Source organism: Schistocerca americana, chromosome 1 (genome assembly GCF_021461395.2).
Source record: "Schistocerca americana isolate TAMUIC-IGC-003095 chromosome 1, iqSchAmer2.1, whole genome shotgun sequence".
NCBI classification, from domain to species: domain Eukaryota; kingdom Metazoa; phylum Arthropoda; class Insecta; order Orthoptera; family Acrididae; genus Schistocerca; species Schistocerca americana.
In genome coordinates, this window is record NC_060119.1 from 143279466 (window position 1) to 143294177 (window position 14712).

General features: G+C 44.3%; 1 protein-coding gene across 1 annotated transcript in view; it reads left to right on the forward strand.

Annotated features, from left to right (window-relative positions):
- LOC124621793 (chordin-like protein 1) overlaps window positions 1-14712 on the forward strand; it is a 626534-nt gene that overhangs the window by 111966 nt on the left and 499856 nt on the right. Inside the window, exon 2 of the mRNA XM_047147229.1 lies at window positions 12303-12374. Within this exon, the coding sequence (XP_047003185.1) occupies window positions 12311-12374 (64 nt within the window). The 5' untranslated portion in view covers window positions 12303-12310. The remainder of the gene's footprint in view (window positions 1-12302; window positions 12375-14712) is intronic.

A 14712-nucleotide genomic window follows, 5' to 3' on the forward strand; every position in this document is an offset into this window, starting at 1 on the left:
AATTCGGAGTCGGTGGTGTTGTAGTGTGGTCGTGTTTTTCATGGAGGGGTCTTGCACCCCTTGTTGTTTTGAGTGGCACTATGATAGCTCAGGCCTACATTGATGTTTTAAGCACCTTCTTGCTTCTCACCGTTGAAGATCAATTCGGGGATGGCGATTGCATCTTTCAACACGACCGAGCACCTCTTCACAATGCACGGCCTGTGGCGCAATGGTTATACGACAATAACATCCTAATGGACTGGCCTGCACAGAGTCCCGACCTGAATCCTATAGAACATGTTTGAGATGTTTTGGTACGCCGACTTCGTGCCAGGCCTCACCTACCAAGATCGATATCTTTCCTCAGTGCAGAAATCCGTGAATAATGGGCCGCCATTCCCCAAGAAACCTTCCAGCACCTGATTTAACGTATGCCTGCGAGAGTTGGAGCTGTCATCAAGGCTATGGGTGGACCAACACCATATTGAATTCCAGCATTACCGATGGAGGGCGCCACGAACTTGTAAGTCATTTTCAGCCAGGTGTCGATACTTTTGATCACATAGTGTACGTCTCAAATGCCTACATAAAACAGTGATCCGCTTGCTGTCAGTGTTACTGAATTTACACGTTACTTGCTTTCCTTATGTATATGTTACATCATGACACAAAATCAGTTAAGAGAGAGTGCTGTCTTCTTCCCTGTTGTAGGCGAAACAGTCACCGACATGGAGGTCGGTTTAGATACGTCAGCGATATCGCCCGTTTCCAGAAACCGGGCGCCCACGTAGCTCCTCGCCGCTCACAAATGAGAGCTAACTCCGAGGCCTACGAGATATACAGGCCGTGGAACGATTTTGTGACGTCAGACTAGAAGGCTTGCCCAGCACATTTCGGCAACTTTCGGCCCCGTGCAGGGCCCACGGGAAATCAATATTCAATTGAACAATTAAAGATCATACTTTTGTCGTGTGATATCGAGAACTTGCTTGCATTTAAACGCGCAGTTGAGAATCATTAAACTCGTCACTCGCTCCCCGCCGGAGACGGCTGCTAGCAGTCGTCGGATCTGCAGTGTCATGTGCTGTGACGTACGCGCCGCGGCCTGTCTTTCTCGTGGGTCTCGGCTCCTTCTATCTGACGTGGTCTGCTCGTTCCACCCATACTGCTGTTCGTCTCTCGAACAAATCTTTATACCGTGATATAAGTTTTAGCGTCGACCTATAATCATTTTTATCTGGATGTCGTTTCCGGAAACAGGCTCATACTCTCGATTTGTTGCTCAAGTCGACCCTCTACACCCTCTACATTTCTGGGGCATCCTGTATAAGCATAAAAATTTTCGAAGACTTGTAAACTTATTCTAATATAATTGAAAAGCCACGATCGCTTCAATATCGTTTACTAGATGACCGGTTTCAGCACTCTGTAGGTGCCATCATCGGATCTGTGAAGGTATAACATAACAGGTTTGAGGGAGGGCTTACATGAGTTAACTACGAGGGCTGTCCAGAAAGTAAGTTACGATCGGTCGCGAAATGGAAACGACTATGAAAATCCGATAAAGCTTTGCAAAGATGTGTTGGGCAGTGTCTCTAGTATGACTCTAGGTAGAATTATGTCGCTCTTTTCATTCCTGAGGTCTTAGTGAGCGCGTAAAGATGTTATAGAAAATAGTGTCTCCCGCCAAGTACGAGGGCCTGGTGAGAATTTTCCCCTGAAGCTATGCAACCAACATTACATAACTGTCGTACGGCTTCTTCTTCAAGACAATTCTCAGCCTCATTCTGCAGGGGCAATGAAGATGTTCCTGCATCGTTTCAATTGGAAATGTTTGGTTACCCACAATACAGCCCGTAATTGTCTCCCACGGAGTTTCACCTCTGCTCAAACGAACCGTTGGCTATGAAGACAACATTTTGGCACAGACAACGAGCTTTAGGCCAGCGTAGAGAATTGGCGGAAAGCACTGGCGGCTGCCTTCTGTGATGAGGCTATTGAAAAGTTGGTACAACGCTACGACGAATGTCTGAGTCAGAACGGCGACTACACAGAGAAGTAGCTGAAAGGTGTAGCTAACTGTTACAAATGAAATATTTCTGATTTTCACTGTGATTTTCATTTCGCGATCAATCGTAACTTACTTTCTGGACAGCCCTCGTATATACATTACAATTATTACAGAACCACATACCAGAAACGTGAATAACATTTATAAAACGATATGGACATCATGGCACATGAGGCAGACCATCTTACCTGCTGTGATTCTGGAGGTCTACAACCGCATTTTAGTGGTAATGAGTGGTTATACCATGGGACTGTCTGTGTGCTGCTTGGACAGCGCTATCTGGTGGCCGGTTATGAACCGCTAGGATCACAGCAGGTGAGCCTGCGCGGAATAGGGCAGTGATGATGCCGACCGGTGTTAGGCGATCAGTGGTAATTTCATCTGGTGACTTCAGTTTTATGTTTTATGGAAAGAGAGACCATGAGAGCAGTTTTTTTTTATTTCTTATTGGTTGTGACAATGATTTTTATCAGATGGTCTGCCTCATATGCCATGATGTCCATATGGCTTTATAAATGTTATCCACGTTTCAGGTATGTGGTTCTGTAATAATTGTGATGTATATAGTTAACTCATGTAAGCCCTCCCTCAAACCTGTTATATTATACCTTCACAGATCCGATGATGGCACCTTCAGAGTGCTGAAACTGGTCACCTAGTAAACGATATTGAAGTGATCGTGGCTTTTCAATTATTTTAAAAACAGAGAGATCGCCCCACGACAGACCATGTGTTCACTGCTTATTTCAATATTTCACATGTCTTCAGAGAATGTCTAATAAGTATCTTGACATATGCACACTTTCGACACATAGCATGTCTGCGAAGATAGTGCTAGAGAACATGAATATGTAGTGCATTCACTAAATTGTGATTAATTATTAAAATAAGTTTACAACTGTTTTCGAAAGTTAGAGAAAAGAATGATACACAAAATCCGCTGTTGGCCCATAAACACAAACTGCCATGATCAAAAGAGTGCATAAATTGTGCGCCTTTTGGTCGCAGTAACGTAATACACTGATCAGGCAAAACATTATGTCCACCTACACAACCGCCGGTATGTCCAACTTTGGCACGGATAACAGCGGCGACACGTCGTGGCATGGGAGCAATCAAACACAATTGATCTAATTCCAGGAGAGCGGCGATGAGCTCTGACGCCAAGTTCAATCATATCCCACATGTGTTCGATCGGGTTCAGATCTGGCGATCTGGGGGCCAGCACACCAATTGGAATTCGCCACCGTGTTTCTCGAACCACTCCGTCACACTGCTGGTCTTGTGACATGGCACATTATCTTTTTGGATTTGCCACTGCCGTCGGTAAACACGATCGTCATGAAGGGGTGTACGTGGTGTGCAACCATTGTACAATACTGCTTGGCCTTCATGGTGCCTTGTACGACCTCCACTGCAGCCATGGAAGCCCACGTGAATATTCCCCAGAGCATAATGGAGCCGTCGCCGGCTTCTCTCCGTCCTGCAGTACAGATGTCAAGGGGGTGTTTCCCTGGAAGATGACGCATTCGCGCCATCCCATCGTCATGATGAAGGTATCGAGGGGGGGGGGGGGCTCAACAGACCATGCAACACTCTACCACTCCGCAAATGGTCACGTGCCCATTTCAGTCGATGTCGTGGTGTTAACGTTGGCATGTGTATGGATGCTCGGCAGCGGTGGCCCGTCGTTAAGAGTGTTGCCGCACTGTGTGTTCAGACACGCTTGTATTCTGCCTAGCAATAAAGTCTGATGTTCACTGCGCCACGATTCACCGCCTGTCTTGTTTTACCAGTCGGTCTAGCCTACGACGTCCGATATCTGTAATGAGGGCTGGCCGCCAAACACCACGAACGTCTAAACATGGTCTCACCTTTGTTTCGCCACGAGTTGAAGACACTCACCGCAGCACCCCTGGAACACCCGACAAGTCGTGCAGTTTCCGAAATGCTTGCGCCAAGTCTCCGGACCATCACAATCCTCCTTCGGTCAAACTCAGATAGATCGTCCGCCTTCCCCATTCTACACACGGACCCCACGCTCAGTGATACTACATGCACCGTGCTTGTGTCCGACAAGCAGTCATTCCACATCAGGTGACCTTCCTATCGCATGGAGGGATTTATATGGATTGTAGGCCGGTAGTCATAATGTTCTAGCTGATCAGCCATAGCAATCTATATAAAGGGTAGAAAATCGAATGCCCATAATCACCGTCCAATTTCACTGACATCGATTTGTTGTAGAATCATGGAACATATTTTGTGTTCAGACATAATGATCTTTCTAAACTCTGAGAAGCTCATCTGCAGAAACTAGCACGGTTTTAGGAAACAGCGGTCGTGTGAGACACAGCTGGCCCTCTTTGTGCATGATATACAACAGGCTCTACATACCGGCTCCCAGGACGATGTCATATTTCTCGACTTTCGAAAGGCGTTCGACTCAGTTCCACACTCTGGCTTGCTCTATAAATTGAGCGCTTACGGCCTATCCGATGACATATGAGGTTGGATGGAAAGTTTTCTAACAGACAAAGAGCAGTATGTTGTTCTGAACTGGGTGACTTCAACAGAAACCAGCGTAACTTCAGGTGTTCCCCATGGCAGTGTAACAGGTCCGCTGCTTTTTGCGAGTTACATAAACTATCTGGCTGATGGTATTGACAGTGGCGTTTGACTGTTTGCCGATGATCCTGTAGTTGTGAACAAGTCAATGACGATTTGAAGAAAATAAATGCGTGGTGTAATAACTGGCAGGTATCTCAATATTAGTATATGTAACCTACTGTGTATAACAAGCCGAAAATCCCCATTATTGTACGAGTACAAAATAAATGTCCAGTCTTTGGAAGTGGTAACATCCGTCAAGTATCTGGGGTGACTATTAGAAATGATCTCGAATGAAATGATCAGATTACACAAGTAACCGGAAAGGCGAACTCTAGATTGCGGTTTATTGGTAGAATCCTGAAGAGATGCAGTCCTTCAACAAAGGAAATAGCTTACAACACGTTAGTTCGTCCAGTCTTAGAGTATTGTTCGCCTGTATGGGACCCTTACCAGCTGGTCTGACAAGGTCCAAAGAAGAGCGGCAAAATTCGTGACTGGTACATTTAGCCATCGCGAGAGCGTTACAAATCTCTCTTGCAGATAGACGGCGCGCTAAGCGGAAGGGTGTGCTCATTAAATTCCGAAATCCGGTCTTCGCTGAGGATGTAGAGCATCTATTATTACCACCAACTTTCAAATCGCCCAATGGCCACCATTCAAAGACAAGGAAAATTAGAGCTCGTACTGAGGCGTTCAGACCGTCGTTTTTCCCTCGTGCGATCCGCGACTGGAACAGACGGGGGGGAATATAGCTTTCGCGCGAATTGTGACCTCCGCCACACACTGCTTGGTGGCTAGCGAAGTATATATGTAGATGTAGACCTTGTTGTGAGCCCGGTTTTAGTTTGATGGAGTGCATGTGTTTCTCATGGTGGAGGTGCGGTAAACAAGAATACAACTATTTTCTTTCCATTGGATGAACAGATGTGATTATTTTCTGAAGCATGGACCACAGCATCGAACTTTTTTCGGACATCACTCTTCCACTAAGTGGAGCACATATGCAACTGTATACACTGCATCGCTTAATTTTCGTCTTACACCTTCGACAGTCTTATGCAACATAGGTTCGATAGAGGCCATCTGATCTCGACAATCGGTTACTTCACCCTGTCAGTCTACTTTACAACCGAATGATCGTGCACTCTAGATCGTTCCAAGTCACGACTTGCCTCGCCCAAGCACGCTTCAGTAAGAGAGAAGGAATAGACTAGTAGGAAACGACCGCAGTCAGGCAGTTGCCAAGGTCATCATACTCGCAGGATTACACCACCGATAACAGCGCCGTCTTCATTTATAGTGTATGCAACACTCAACATTAGAGTCGTACTCCCCCCGTTTCTGGTCTCTATGTCGGCGTACAATGACTCTTTTGTTTCGTCAGTCTTCTGACTGATTTGATGCGCCCCGCCATTCCTGAACTGTGCCATTCTCGCCACTTCGGAGTAGCACTTTTTGTTTACACAGATGATCTCGGCTCTCGAGGAGCTGCTTGTCTGAACAGGGAGACTGGATATTTCGCAAATGTAGACGTCTCTGCATTCACATAGAAATTCTTAAACGTCTGCAGCGTCAAGAGTTTCTGCGGAATTCTTATTGGTCATCAACACATCTTACTTATCGAGGCCTAAATCCGAAAGAACTTATTGAAATTGACAATGGCCGGAACCAACTCTTCAATTGTTTCTTAATTCGTCTTGAGCTGGTATTTCTTTTTCAAAACTCGCTTTCCGCGAGTGTCTGCATTTGTTCCAACAATAAATATATTGTTGAAAATTTTCAGTCTTGTCGAGAACACAGTTTCTTTCTTTCTTCACACGTGCATATTTTGGTGATGTTTCATCAGTATCAGTGGGTTCTTTTCTGTCGAACCACAAGTAAAATCTTACATGACAGCCTTTATATTCAAATATTTACCTTTATAGGTTTTTATAAAAAATATTTACCTTTATAGCTGCTTTAGCTGTGATCCGCGTCACATTCTGTCAATACAGTGCAGCAAATATTTTAACTAATAAAGATTTCTTTAAAGTACTGTATTTAATATTGAATGAAAAATTACTTGGACCAAAATTAAATTGTCGGTGTTTCAGTTATTTCGTGCTTTAATGTTATTTATTTTACTGCTGCTCTTTATTTGTTAATTTCTGCTGTCCACATTACTTTGTTAATTACGAAAATATTTTATGGGAGATGTCGGTGAGTTGCATCCACTTACTTTTTTGGTCAAATGTTTGAGTGGGGCAAAAACAAGACTTGCTAGAAAATAAACCACGGCTTTTTGTTCGAACTTTCGTAAGCAAACGAAGAGAGGGAAATAGACAAGTGTAGTATCAAACTGACCATCGTGAGATCCAATTTTGTACAAAAAGAAACAATTCCTTGAATTCCGATCGATATTTAAATATATTTCATACTCTCTGGCGAGAACTTGAAAATAAAAAATAATTCGGAAAAAGCAGTCAAAAGTTTTGTGAAATGATTTGTTTAAAACTAAGAGAAAATATTAGAGAAACGGTTGACGAACAGTTGTATGAGGCTCAAAATCACGTGCAAATGAGATGCCGAAGCAGAATTTGAAACTCAATATTTAATTTAGAATCGACAAATTCTAAAGAGGCGCTAGAGGGTATTTTTCTGAAGGAATTTCACGCGGTGTCCTCCTTACGCGACTAACGTATGAGCATCTCAGCTGCTGCGGATGATTTCGAGCATCCTACAAAGACTCGTGAAATGTTTCTCTAATCTGTTTTTTTTTTTCTTTTTTAAAAAAAAATTGTTGTAGGTTTCATGTCGTCAAGTCTCTGACAAGTTCGCAATGCTACAAAGTTTACGAAACGCCGCCTTGTTTGGCGTGTACCAGACGGGTAATTTGAGCTCGGACCTGGGACCTTTGCCTTTCGCTGGCAAATGCTCTAAAGAGCTATCCAAGCACGACTCCTCACCCGCTCTCAAAGCTTCACTCCCATCAGTGCCCCATCTCCCAGCCTCCAAACTTTACTGTCACTCCTGGAAAAAAAGTATATTAGTAGTCGTGGATTAGCCAAAACCTGGGGAAATCTGATGGGTGCATCGTGTGTCGTCCTTGGATAGCTTAGTCGCTTCAGTTTTGTTTTGTGTTAATAGAATTTCGACCTCTGGACGGTGCTTTACCAGCAGGAAACAGTTTGTTTCCTTTTCTTTGCCTTCTACTACGTTTTTCGCAACGTGACAATTTTTTTTTCAATTATTAGCTCGTGTGGAAGGCTGTTATTGGCTGTGGTCCATCGCCGTAAAATGTGGATTAGTAGGTGACATTTTACAGATCTTATGTGTTCAGTGTATCTAATGCCCAAACTCCTACCCAAAATACACTGGAGTCCAAAAGTAAAGGAACGAACTGTTAAAGGAATGAACTGTTATTTCCCCGTCCTGTGTCTAATTCATGATATAATCACACAAACTGTCAACAGATGTCCATCTGACCGCGTCATGCATAGAACATGGCATTCCAGTGAATGGACAACCGTGCCAACGTTGACGTCAGGGCACCTGTCAAACGGGATACTGTTTGCCTTGTAGTCCCACTTCGACAATCGCTGTGTACACAGTCACAGACGGTGCAGTATGGCACAGAGAAGACGCCTGCCAGGCTCTCTGCGGTGGAGGGCCATGGAAAGAATGGAATCAGGACAGTCGCAAACTGATGTTCAAATGGTTCAAATGGTTCAAATGGCTCTGAGCACTACGGGACTTAACATCTGAGGTCATCAGTCCCCGAGAACTTAGAACTACTTAAACCTAACTAACCTAAGGACATCACACACATCCATGCCCAAGGCAGGATTCGAACCTGGGACTGTAGCGGTCGCGCGGTTTCAGACTGAAGCGCCTAGAACCGCTCGGCCACACCGGCCGGCCAAACTGATATGGTCCGATGGATTAATGTGAATCGTTCTGTTGCTTTTCGGAGGTGTCGACAGTTCATAAAGATCGAAACTGTATCCCAAAGACCAGGCCGGAGCCGACCACGTGTAGCATCAGAAAGAGAGATCCGCTATTTGGCTGCAAGGGCACGACTTTATAGCCTCAGTGGCATCTGGCCTCACAGCATCCACTGTACGTGTTGCAGCGAGGCAAAAGGTGTACAGAAGGCTTCGGCAGAGTGGTCTTTACTGTCGGAGACGTGCTGTATGTGTACCTCTGATGCGTCTTCACAGAAGGGGACGTCTAGAATGGAACCGTCAACATGCCCCCTGGATGGTCCAACAGTGGGCCAATGTTCGTTTCACAGATGAGTCCCAATTTGGTGTGGACAGTGACTCTCGACGGATTCGCATCTGGAGGGAACGTGGAACATGATTTCTGGACCTAACCATTGTGGAAAGAGACTGATATCGAGGATGATCCCTAATGGTGTGGACAGGGATTATGTTGACCACTCGAACACCTCTTTAGGGAACTGTACGGTTAACTTGGCAAGGTTCAACAGCTGTCGGGTATCTTGCGACCTTATGTGCGATTGCAACGTAATGCTGTGGTCCCAGACTCGAACTGCTGAACGAGTAGTTGATGTTTTCTCGGAAACGGAACACATTACACACCTGGCGTGGCCTGCTCGCTCTCTCGATTTGAATCCCGTAGTGCATGCCTGGGATGCACTGTGGAGACGGCTTGCATCACGTCAGCATCCACAAACCACTCTCCAAGACTGCAAGCAGCGCTGCAGGAAGAACGGCCGTTATTGCCTCAGCATGAGGTTGATGACTCGTTCACAGCACGCCCTATCTCTTATCAGGCCTGCATTGCTGCCAGAGGTGGTCACCCCATACTAAGCCCATTAACCAGGTATCGGAATGTGTGTGTAAATTCTTAAGTTGGAAAAAAACGAAGAACATTTTTGTTCTACCGTTATGGAGGTTGCAGTTGGTTGCAGTCTGTATTCTTTAGGCCTATATTATTTCTACTTTACTATCATATGTGTAGACTGTTTTGTTGTAAAATAAACATAACCTTGAAAAATTTCTGTTTGTTGCTTTAATTTTGAACACCAGTGCAAATCGACTGTAACAATAACGATAAACACAGGGCTGGCAACATTAAAAACAACGTCTGGAAATATACTACGCGAAGCAGTACTCAAAACTGCAAATAAATGCAAAGTACATTAAAATATATGCTGAAGACAGAATGCTAACTAATCAACAGCATCTTCTATAAAAGGACATACATTGGTGCGCCAAAGAAACTCGTATAGGCATGCGTATTCAAATACAGACATAGGTAATCAGGCAGAATATTTCGCTGCGGTCGGCAACGCCTATGTAAGGCAACGAGTGTTTGGCGCAGTTGTTAGATCGCTTACGGCTGGTACAATGGCAGGTAATCAAGATTTAAGTGAGTTTGAACGTGGTGTTATAGTCGGCACACGAGCGATGACACACAGCCTGTCTGAGGTAGCGATGAAGTTGGTATTTTCCCGTACGACCATTTAACGAGTGTACCATGAATATCTGGAATCCCGTAAAACATCAAATCTCTAACATCGCTGCGACCGGAAAAAGATTCTTCAAGAACAGGACCAACAACGACTCAAGAGAATATTTCAACGTGACAGAAGTGCAACCCTTTCGCAAATTGCTGCAGTTTTCAGTGCTGGGCAATCAACAAGTGTCAGCATGCGAACCCTTCAACGAAACATCATCGATATGGGCTTTCGGAGCCGAAGGTCCACTTGTGTACCCTTGATGACTGCGCGGCACAAAGCTTTACGCCTCGCCTGGGACCGTCAGCATCGAAATTGGACTGTTGATGACTAGAAACACGTTGGCTGGTCGGACGAGTCTCGTTTCAAATTGTATCGAGCGGATGGACTTGTACGGGTATGGACACAACCTCATGAACACATGGACCCTGCAGGTCAGCAGGAGACGGTTCAACATGTTGGAGGCTCTGTAAAGGTTGAAACGTCCCCTTTGAAAAATTATACACGACTGTCCTTAAACTGACACACAATATTTTTAAGCGCAACGCAATCTGACTTTCAATAATCCCTACAAAAGAATGGCCCTGACTAACATTAACCTATACCTTTCACAAATCACTTACCTCACAAAAATCTTCGTTACTCGAACTACTGCAATACAGCGAGCGCCACTACTGCCAGCTAAATAAAAGATTCTACGGAAGGCACTAACTACTGATAGGCATAGTTAGCAAAATGAAAGATTTTAATAGGGAACAAACAATGTATTTACCTTAATAGTCATAATATATATAGCAGTTCATGACATCCAGTCTTACAAATTTCAAAACTGCGCCATCTCTCTCCCCACATCCACCACTGCTGGCGGCTCACCTCCAACTGCGCAACGCTACGCGCTGTTCACATCCAGCTGCCGCTGCCCAACACTACAATGACAGACAACAATGCAAACTAGCCACAGACTGCACACAGCACCGCCAGTGATTTTCATACAGAGCGCTACGTAACGTTGCCAATAAGAAAACATAAACAGCCTACTTACAAGGTGTGGGACGTGTGCAGTTGGAGTGATATGGGACCCCTGATACGTCTAGACACGTACGAAACCATCCTGTCTGATCAGTTGTGCATTCCGACGGACTTGGTCAATTCCATCAGGACATTGCTACAGAGTGGCTCCATAAACACTCTTCTGAGTTTAAACACTTCCGCTGTCCAACAAACTCTCCAGACATGAACATTATTGAGCATATCCGGGATGCCTTGGAACGTGCTGTGCAGAAGAGATCTCCACCCCGTCGTACGAGCGACAGCAGTCTCCAGCGGGAAGCGAGTAACTATTCCAGACGATTTAGTAATTCTTGACTGCCCGTTTATATGCATGCAAGACTGGAATAGCACATGACAAAATCAAGCCCTAAAGTGTGTACCTTTCCCATTAAATATTTATTTACCGTGGACTGCACGGAGCCGAACGTTCCCGAAGTGTGGCGGAGAAGCCTCCTAGTGTGACATCACAGCCGGCCGCTGGTGGCCGAGCGGTTCTAGGCGCTTCAGCCTGGAACCGCGCGACCGCTACGGTCGCAGGTTCGAATCCTGCCTCGGGCATGGATGTGTGTGATGTCCTTAAGTTAGTTAGGTTTAAGTAGTTCTAAGTTCTAGGGGACTGATGACCTCAGATGTTAAGTCCCATAGTGCTCAGAGCCATTTGAACCATTTTTTGTGACATCACAAGTTCGTTCGAATACCTCTTTGGCCCCTTACGCCATCTGGTGACATCACGTGTTCAACATTTGTCATCCATTTTCGTAGTATTTCCCGACATTTGCGGCACCATGTGTCTTGTATTAAATTACCTGTCTCACCATCTTCTACGTCGCTTTGGGGGGTTTCTAAACGTTAATAAGAATCACCGCCGAGGTGGGAAAACGTCCTGGCATTTGCTCCAGAAAACACAATCTGACTGGTCTTTAATTAAACACGTCGTTTAGATCCCTATCTAGCCTACCTCCCTGGCCAGCAAATGAGTTCACTGCGCATTAAGCTATACGAGTAGGCCAAATGTCACATCGCTCATATGAAACAGTCTACTACATAATAAAATGATTTTTGCTGGAGGTGGAAGAAATGGCAGCCTGACTAATGGGCGGGGTGTTTGTTTTTGTGTTGCAGGGAGCACGATGGTCGTGAGCTTGTGCCGGATTCTCGTCGCAGTTTTCCTTACCTGCAGCCTTGCCGGTGTTGGTGAGTACAGCAGATCTCAGCAGCAAAAATACACGAGTAATGTAACAATAGGCGAACTGAACAGGTGGAAACTTGACTGAGCAGGCATCTGGAAATTGTAATAAATGCAAGGTGGTGTTCTATCTCACAGTCTGGATCTACTTTGCTTCGCGTTGTACAATAACATGACAACTAACGCAGTGGTCCCCGGCCTGGGGTTAATTACCCCCCCCTGAGAGGCAAAATGAAATTTTCTGAGGGGTAAACACTAAATGATTCGATCCTCCTTAAGTCGCTATACTAGATTGTTTTCACTAGTTCATAAGACTCTAATACTGATTGTGTAAGTTATCAGTAATTACTTTTTCTCAATTAGTGGCATTAATGCTATGGAGGTTACAAGTTCCTGACGTAATCCACTCACTACTTACATATGTTGCGCTTTGTCCCGTATATAGCTGACAATAAAAGTGAGATATATACGTAAAAAATGCTAAATATCTCAAGAAAATGTTTTCTCCAAGTTGTAGATAGTACCTCAGTAGTCCAGAAATTGCTTCATTACGCGCTTCGGAAGAGATTAATGAATTAATTGACAGCATGGCACAGCAGTAACTACGTAAGGGCTTCTATAGTGCTGTACACAGTATTATTATTATTATTGTTATTACGATTACTACTAGTGGCTGTGGTCGAGCACAAAGCACTAACAGCCTATAGTCTTCCAATTCCTGCCAGTTCAGAAGTAAGGAGTGCAGCAATCAAGTGATTTATGAACAGTAAGTATAGTGCACACATTTTAACTTGGTTGCTCTTAAATGGAGTTGCAGTGTGCAAGTCAAGCAAGTGCCGTAATGGAGAGGAGTCATGCAGGAGAAGTGTCTTTTGTAACGAGTGTCTGCCCTCACAGTGGATAGTTAGCTTTCTTAGCTGAGAAGGAGTTGCGGGTAGCACTTGCTGCTATGCACCACGAATTCCTTCGTCATTCATCCTAACACACACCCGCCCGCACACACACACACACACACACACACACACACACACACACACAAACTAAATATCGTTCATCTTTCATAATTTTAAAAATAAAAGTATTCCAAGGAAAGCCTTTTATTCTACAGTTTAGCTAGGTGCTAAAGTTGTTGATAATGTGTGGGAGGGGTAACAGACGGTGGGGTGGGAGGCATGGGGAGTGGAGGGGAGGGGATAGTAGCTGATGTCTGATTGCACCTAGGGGTAATGGTCAAGCAACAGAGAATTATATTTTGCTGGTCAAATGGGGATTAATTGAAAGGAAATCACTGATCTGACCTCACGCTATCTGCAGCAGGAACGATTATAGGCGTCTCAAACGAATCACGTCGCAAACTACGTCCTGAAAACATAAAGGAATGCCACGCGTGCTTCGTTTGGAACATCATTTGAGGGCATTAGAAGCGGAAGCCTAAGATTCATCACTTCGGTTTGCCCTTGACTGTGTATCTCCTGGCCTTCCCTATGTTAGTCCGTTATTTTGAAGCCATTTTGACTATTTTTCGTCCGTGACTGTCTCAAGAAATATGTAAAGGTTTTTTTTTTTTTTAAATTACCGCTACCAGTCACAAACTTCGTCATCTACTGTATTACTTATTTATTTAGCGACATGTTTCGAGGGTTAAACCTCATCTTCAGGCTAAATGGCATTACAAAAACAACGTTACAATAAGGTCATACTGATATTACATAGTCTTTTTGTAAATGCTGTGGTCATCCTGTGGAAGAAGAGAAAACTTAGTGAGAGGTGATGTCAGTTTGGAAGCTGGACTGATGTTCGCACGAAAATGTTTTGTAACTATTACTCACGTTGTTCTTCTGGCGTGGCAGTCTCGTTGTGATGCGTTGCAGTGTTTCCATTTCCGTGGCTCTCTTGGTCACTGTTCACAAATTATCACAAACACAGCAGTAACTTTTGAAAAATATGTAAAAATCTGCCAGAATTACATTCTGATGAAGTCACCCTTAGAGGTGACGAAACCTGGTCAAGGTATAAAGAAAATCTATGCAACCAGTTGGCAGATTTTTACATATTTTTCAAACTTGTGTATACAGTTGCTGCAAACGTCAGCCATGTTCATAGCAGTAACTTGGAAACACGAATCACAAACAGTTCTGTAGTGCAGTGGACAAGATGGTGGTCGAAATACAGCTGGTTTCGATTTGACTATCGATTTGTCGATCTATGTGGTGTCAGATGTTTACATGTCGTCTGCACGTCTTGTTATCGTATTACAGATATATGTTGACGACATACATCACAAATTGGGCACCTGTTACAATATTGTTGAACACATCATAATATAAACTATTTATTTTACATATT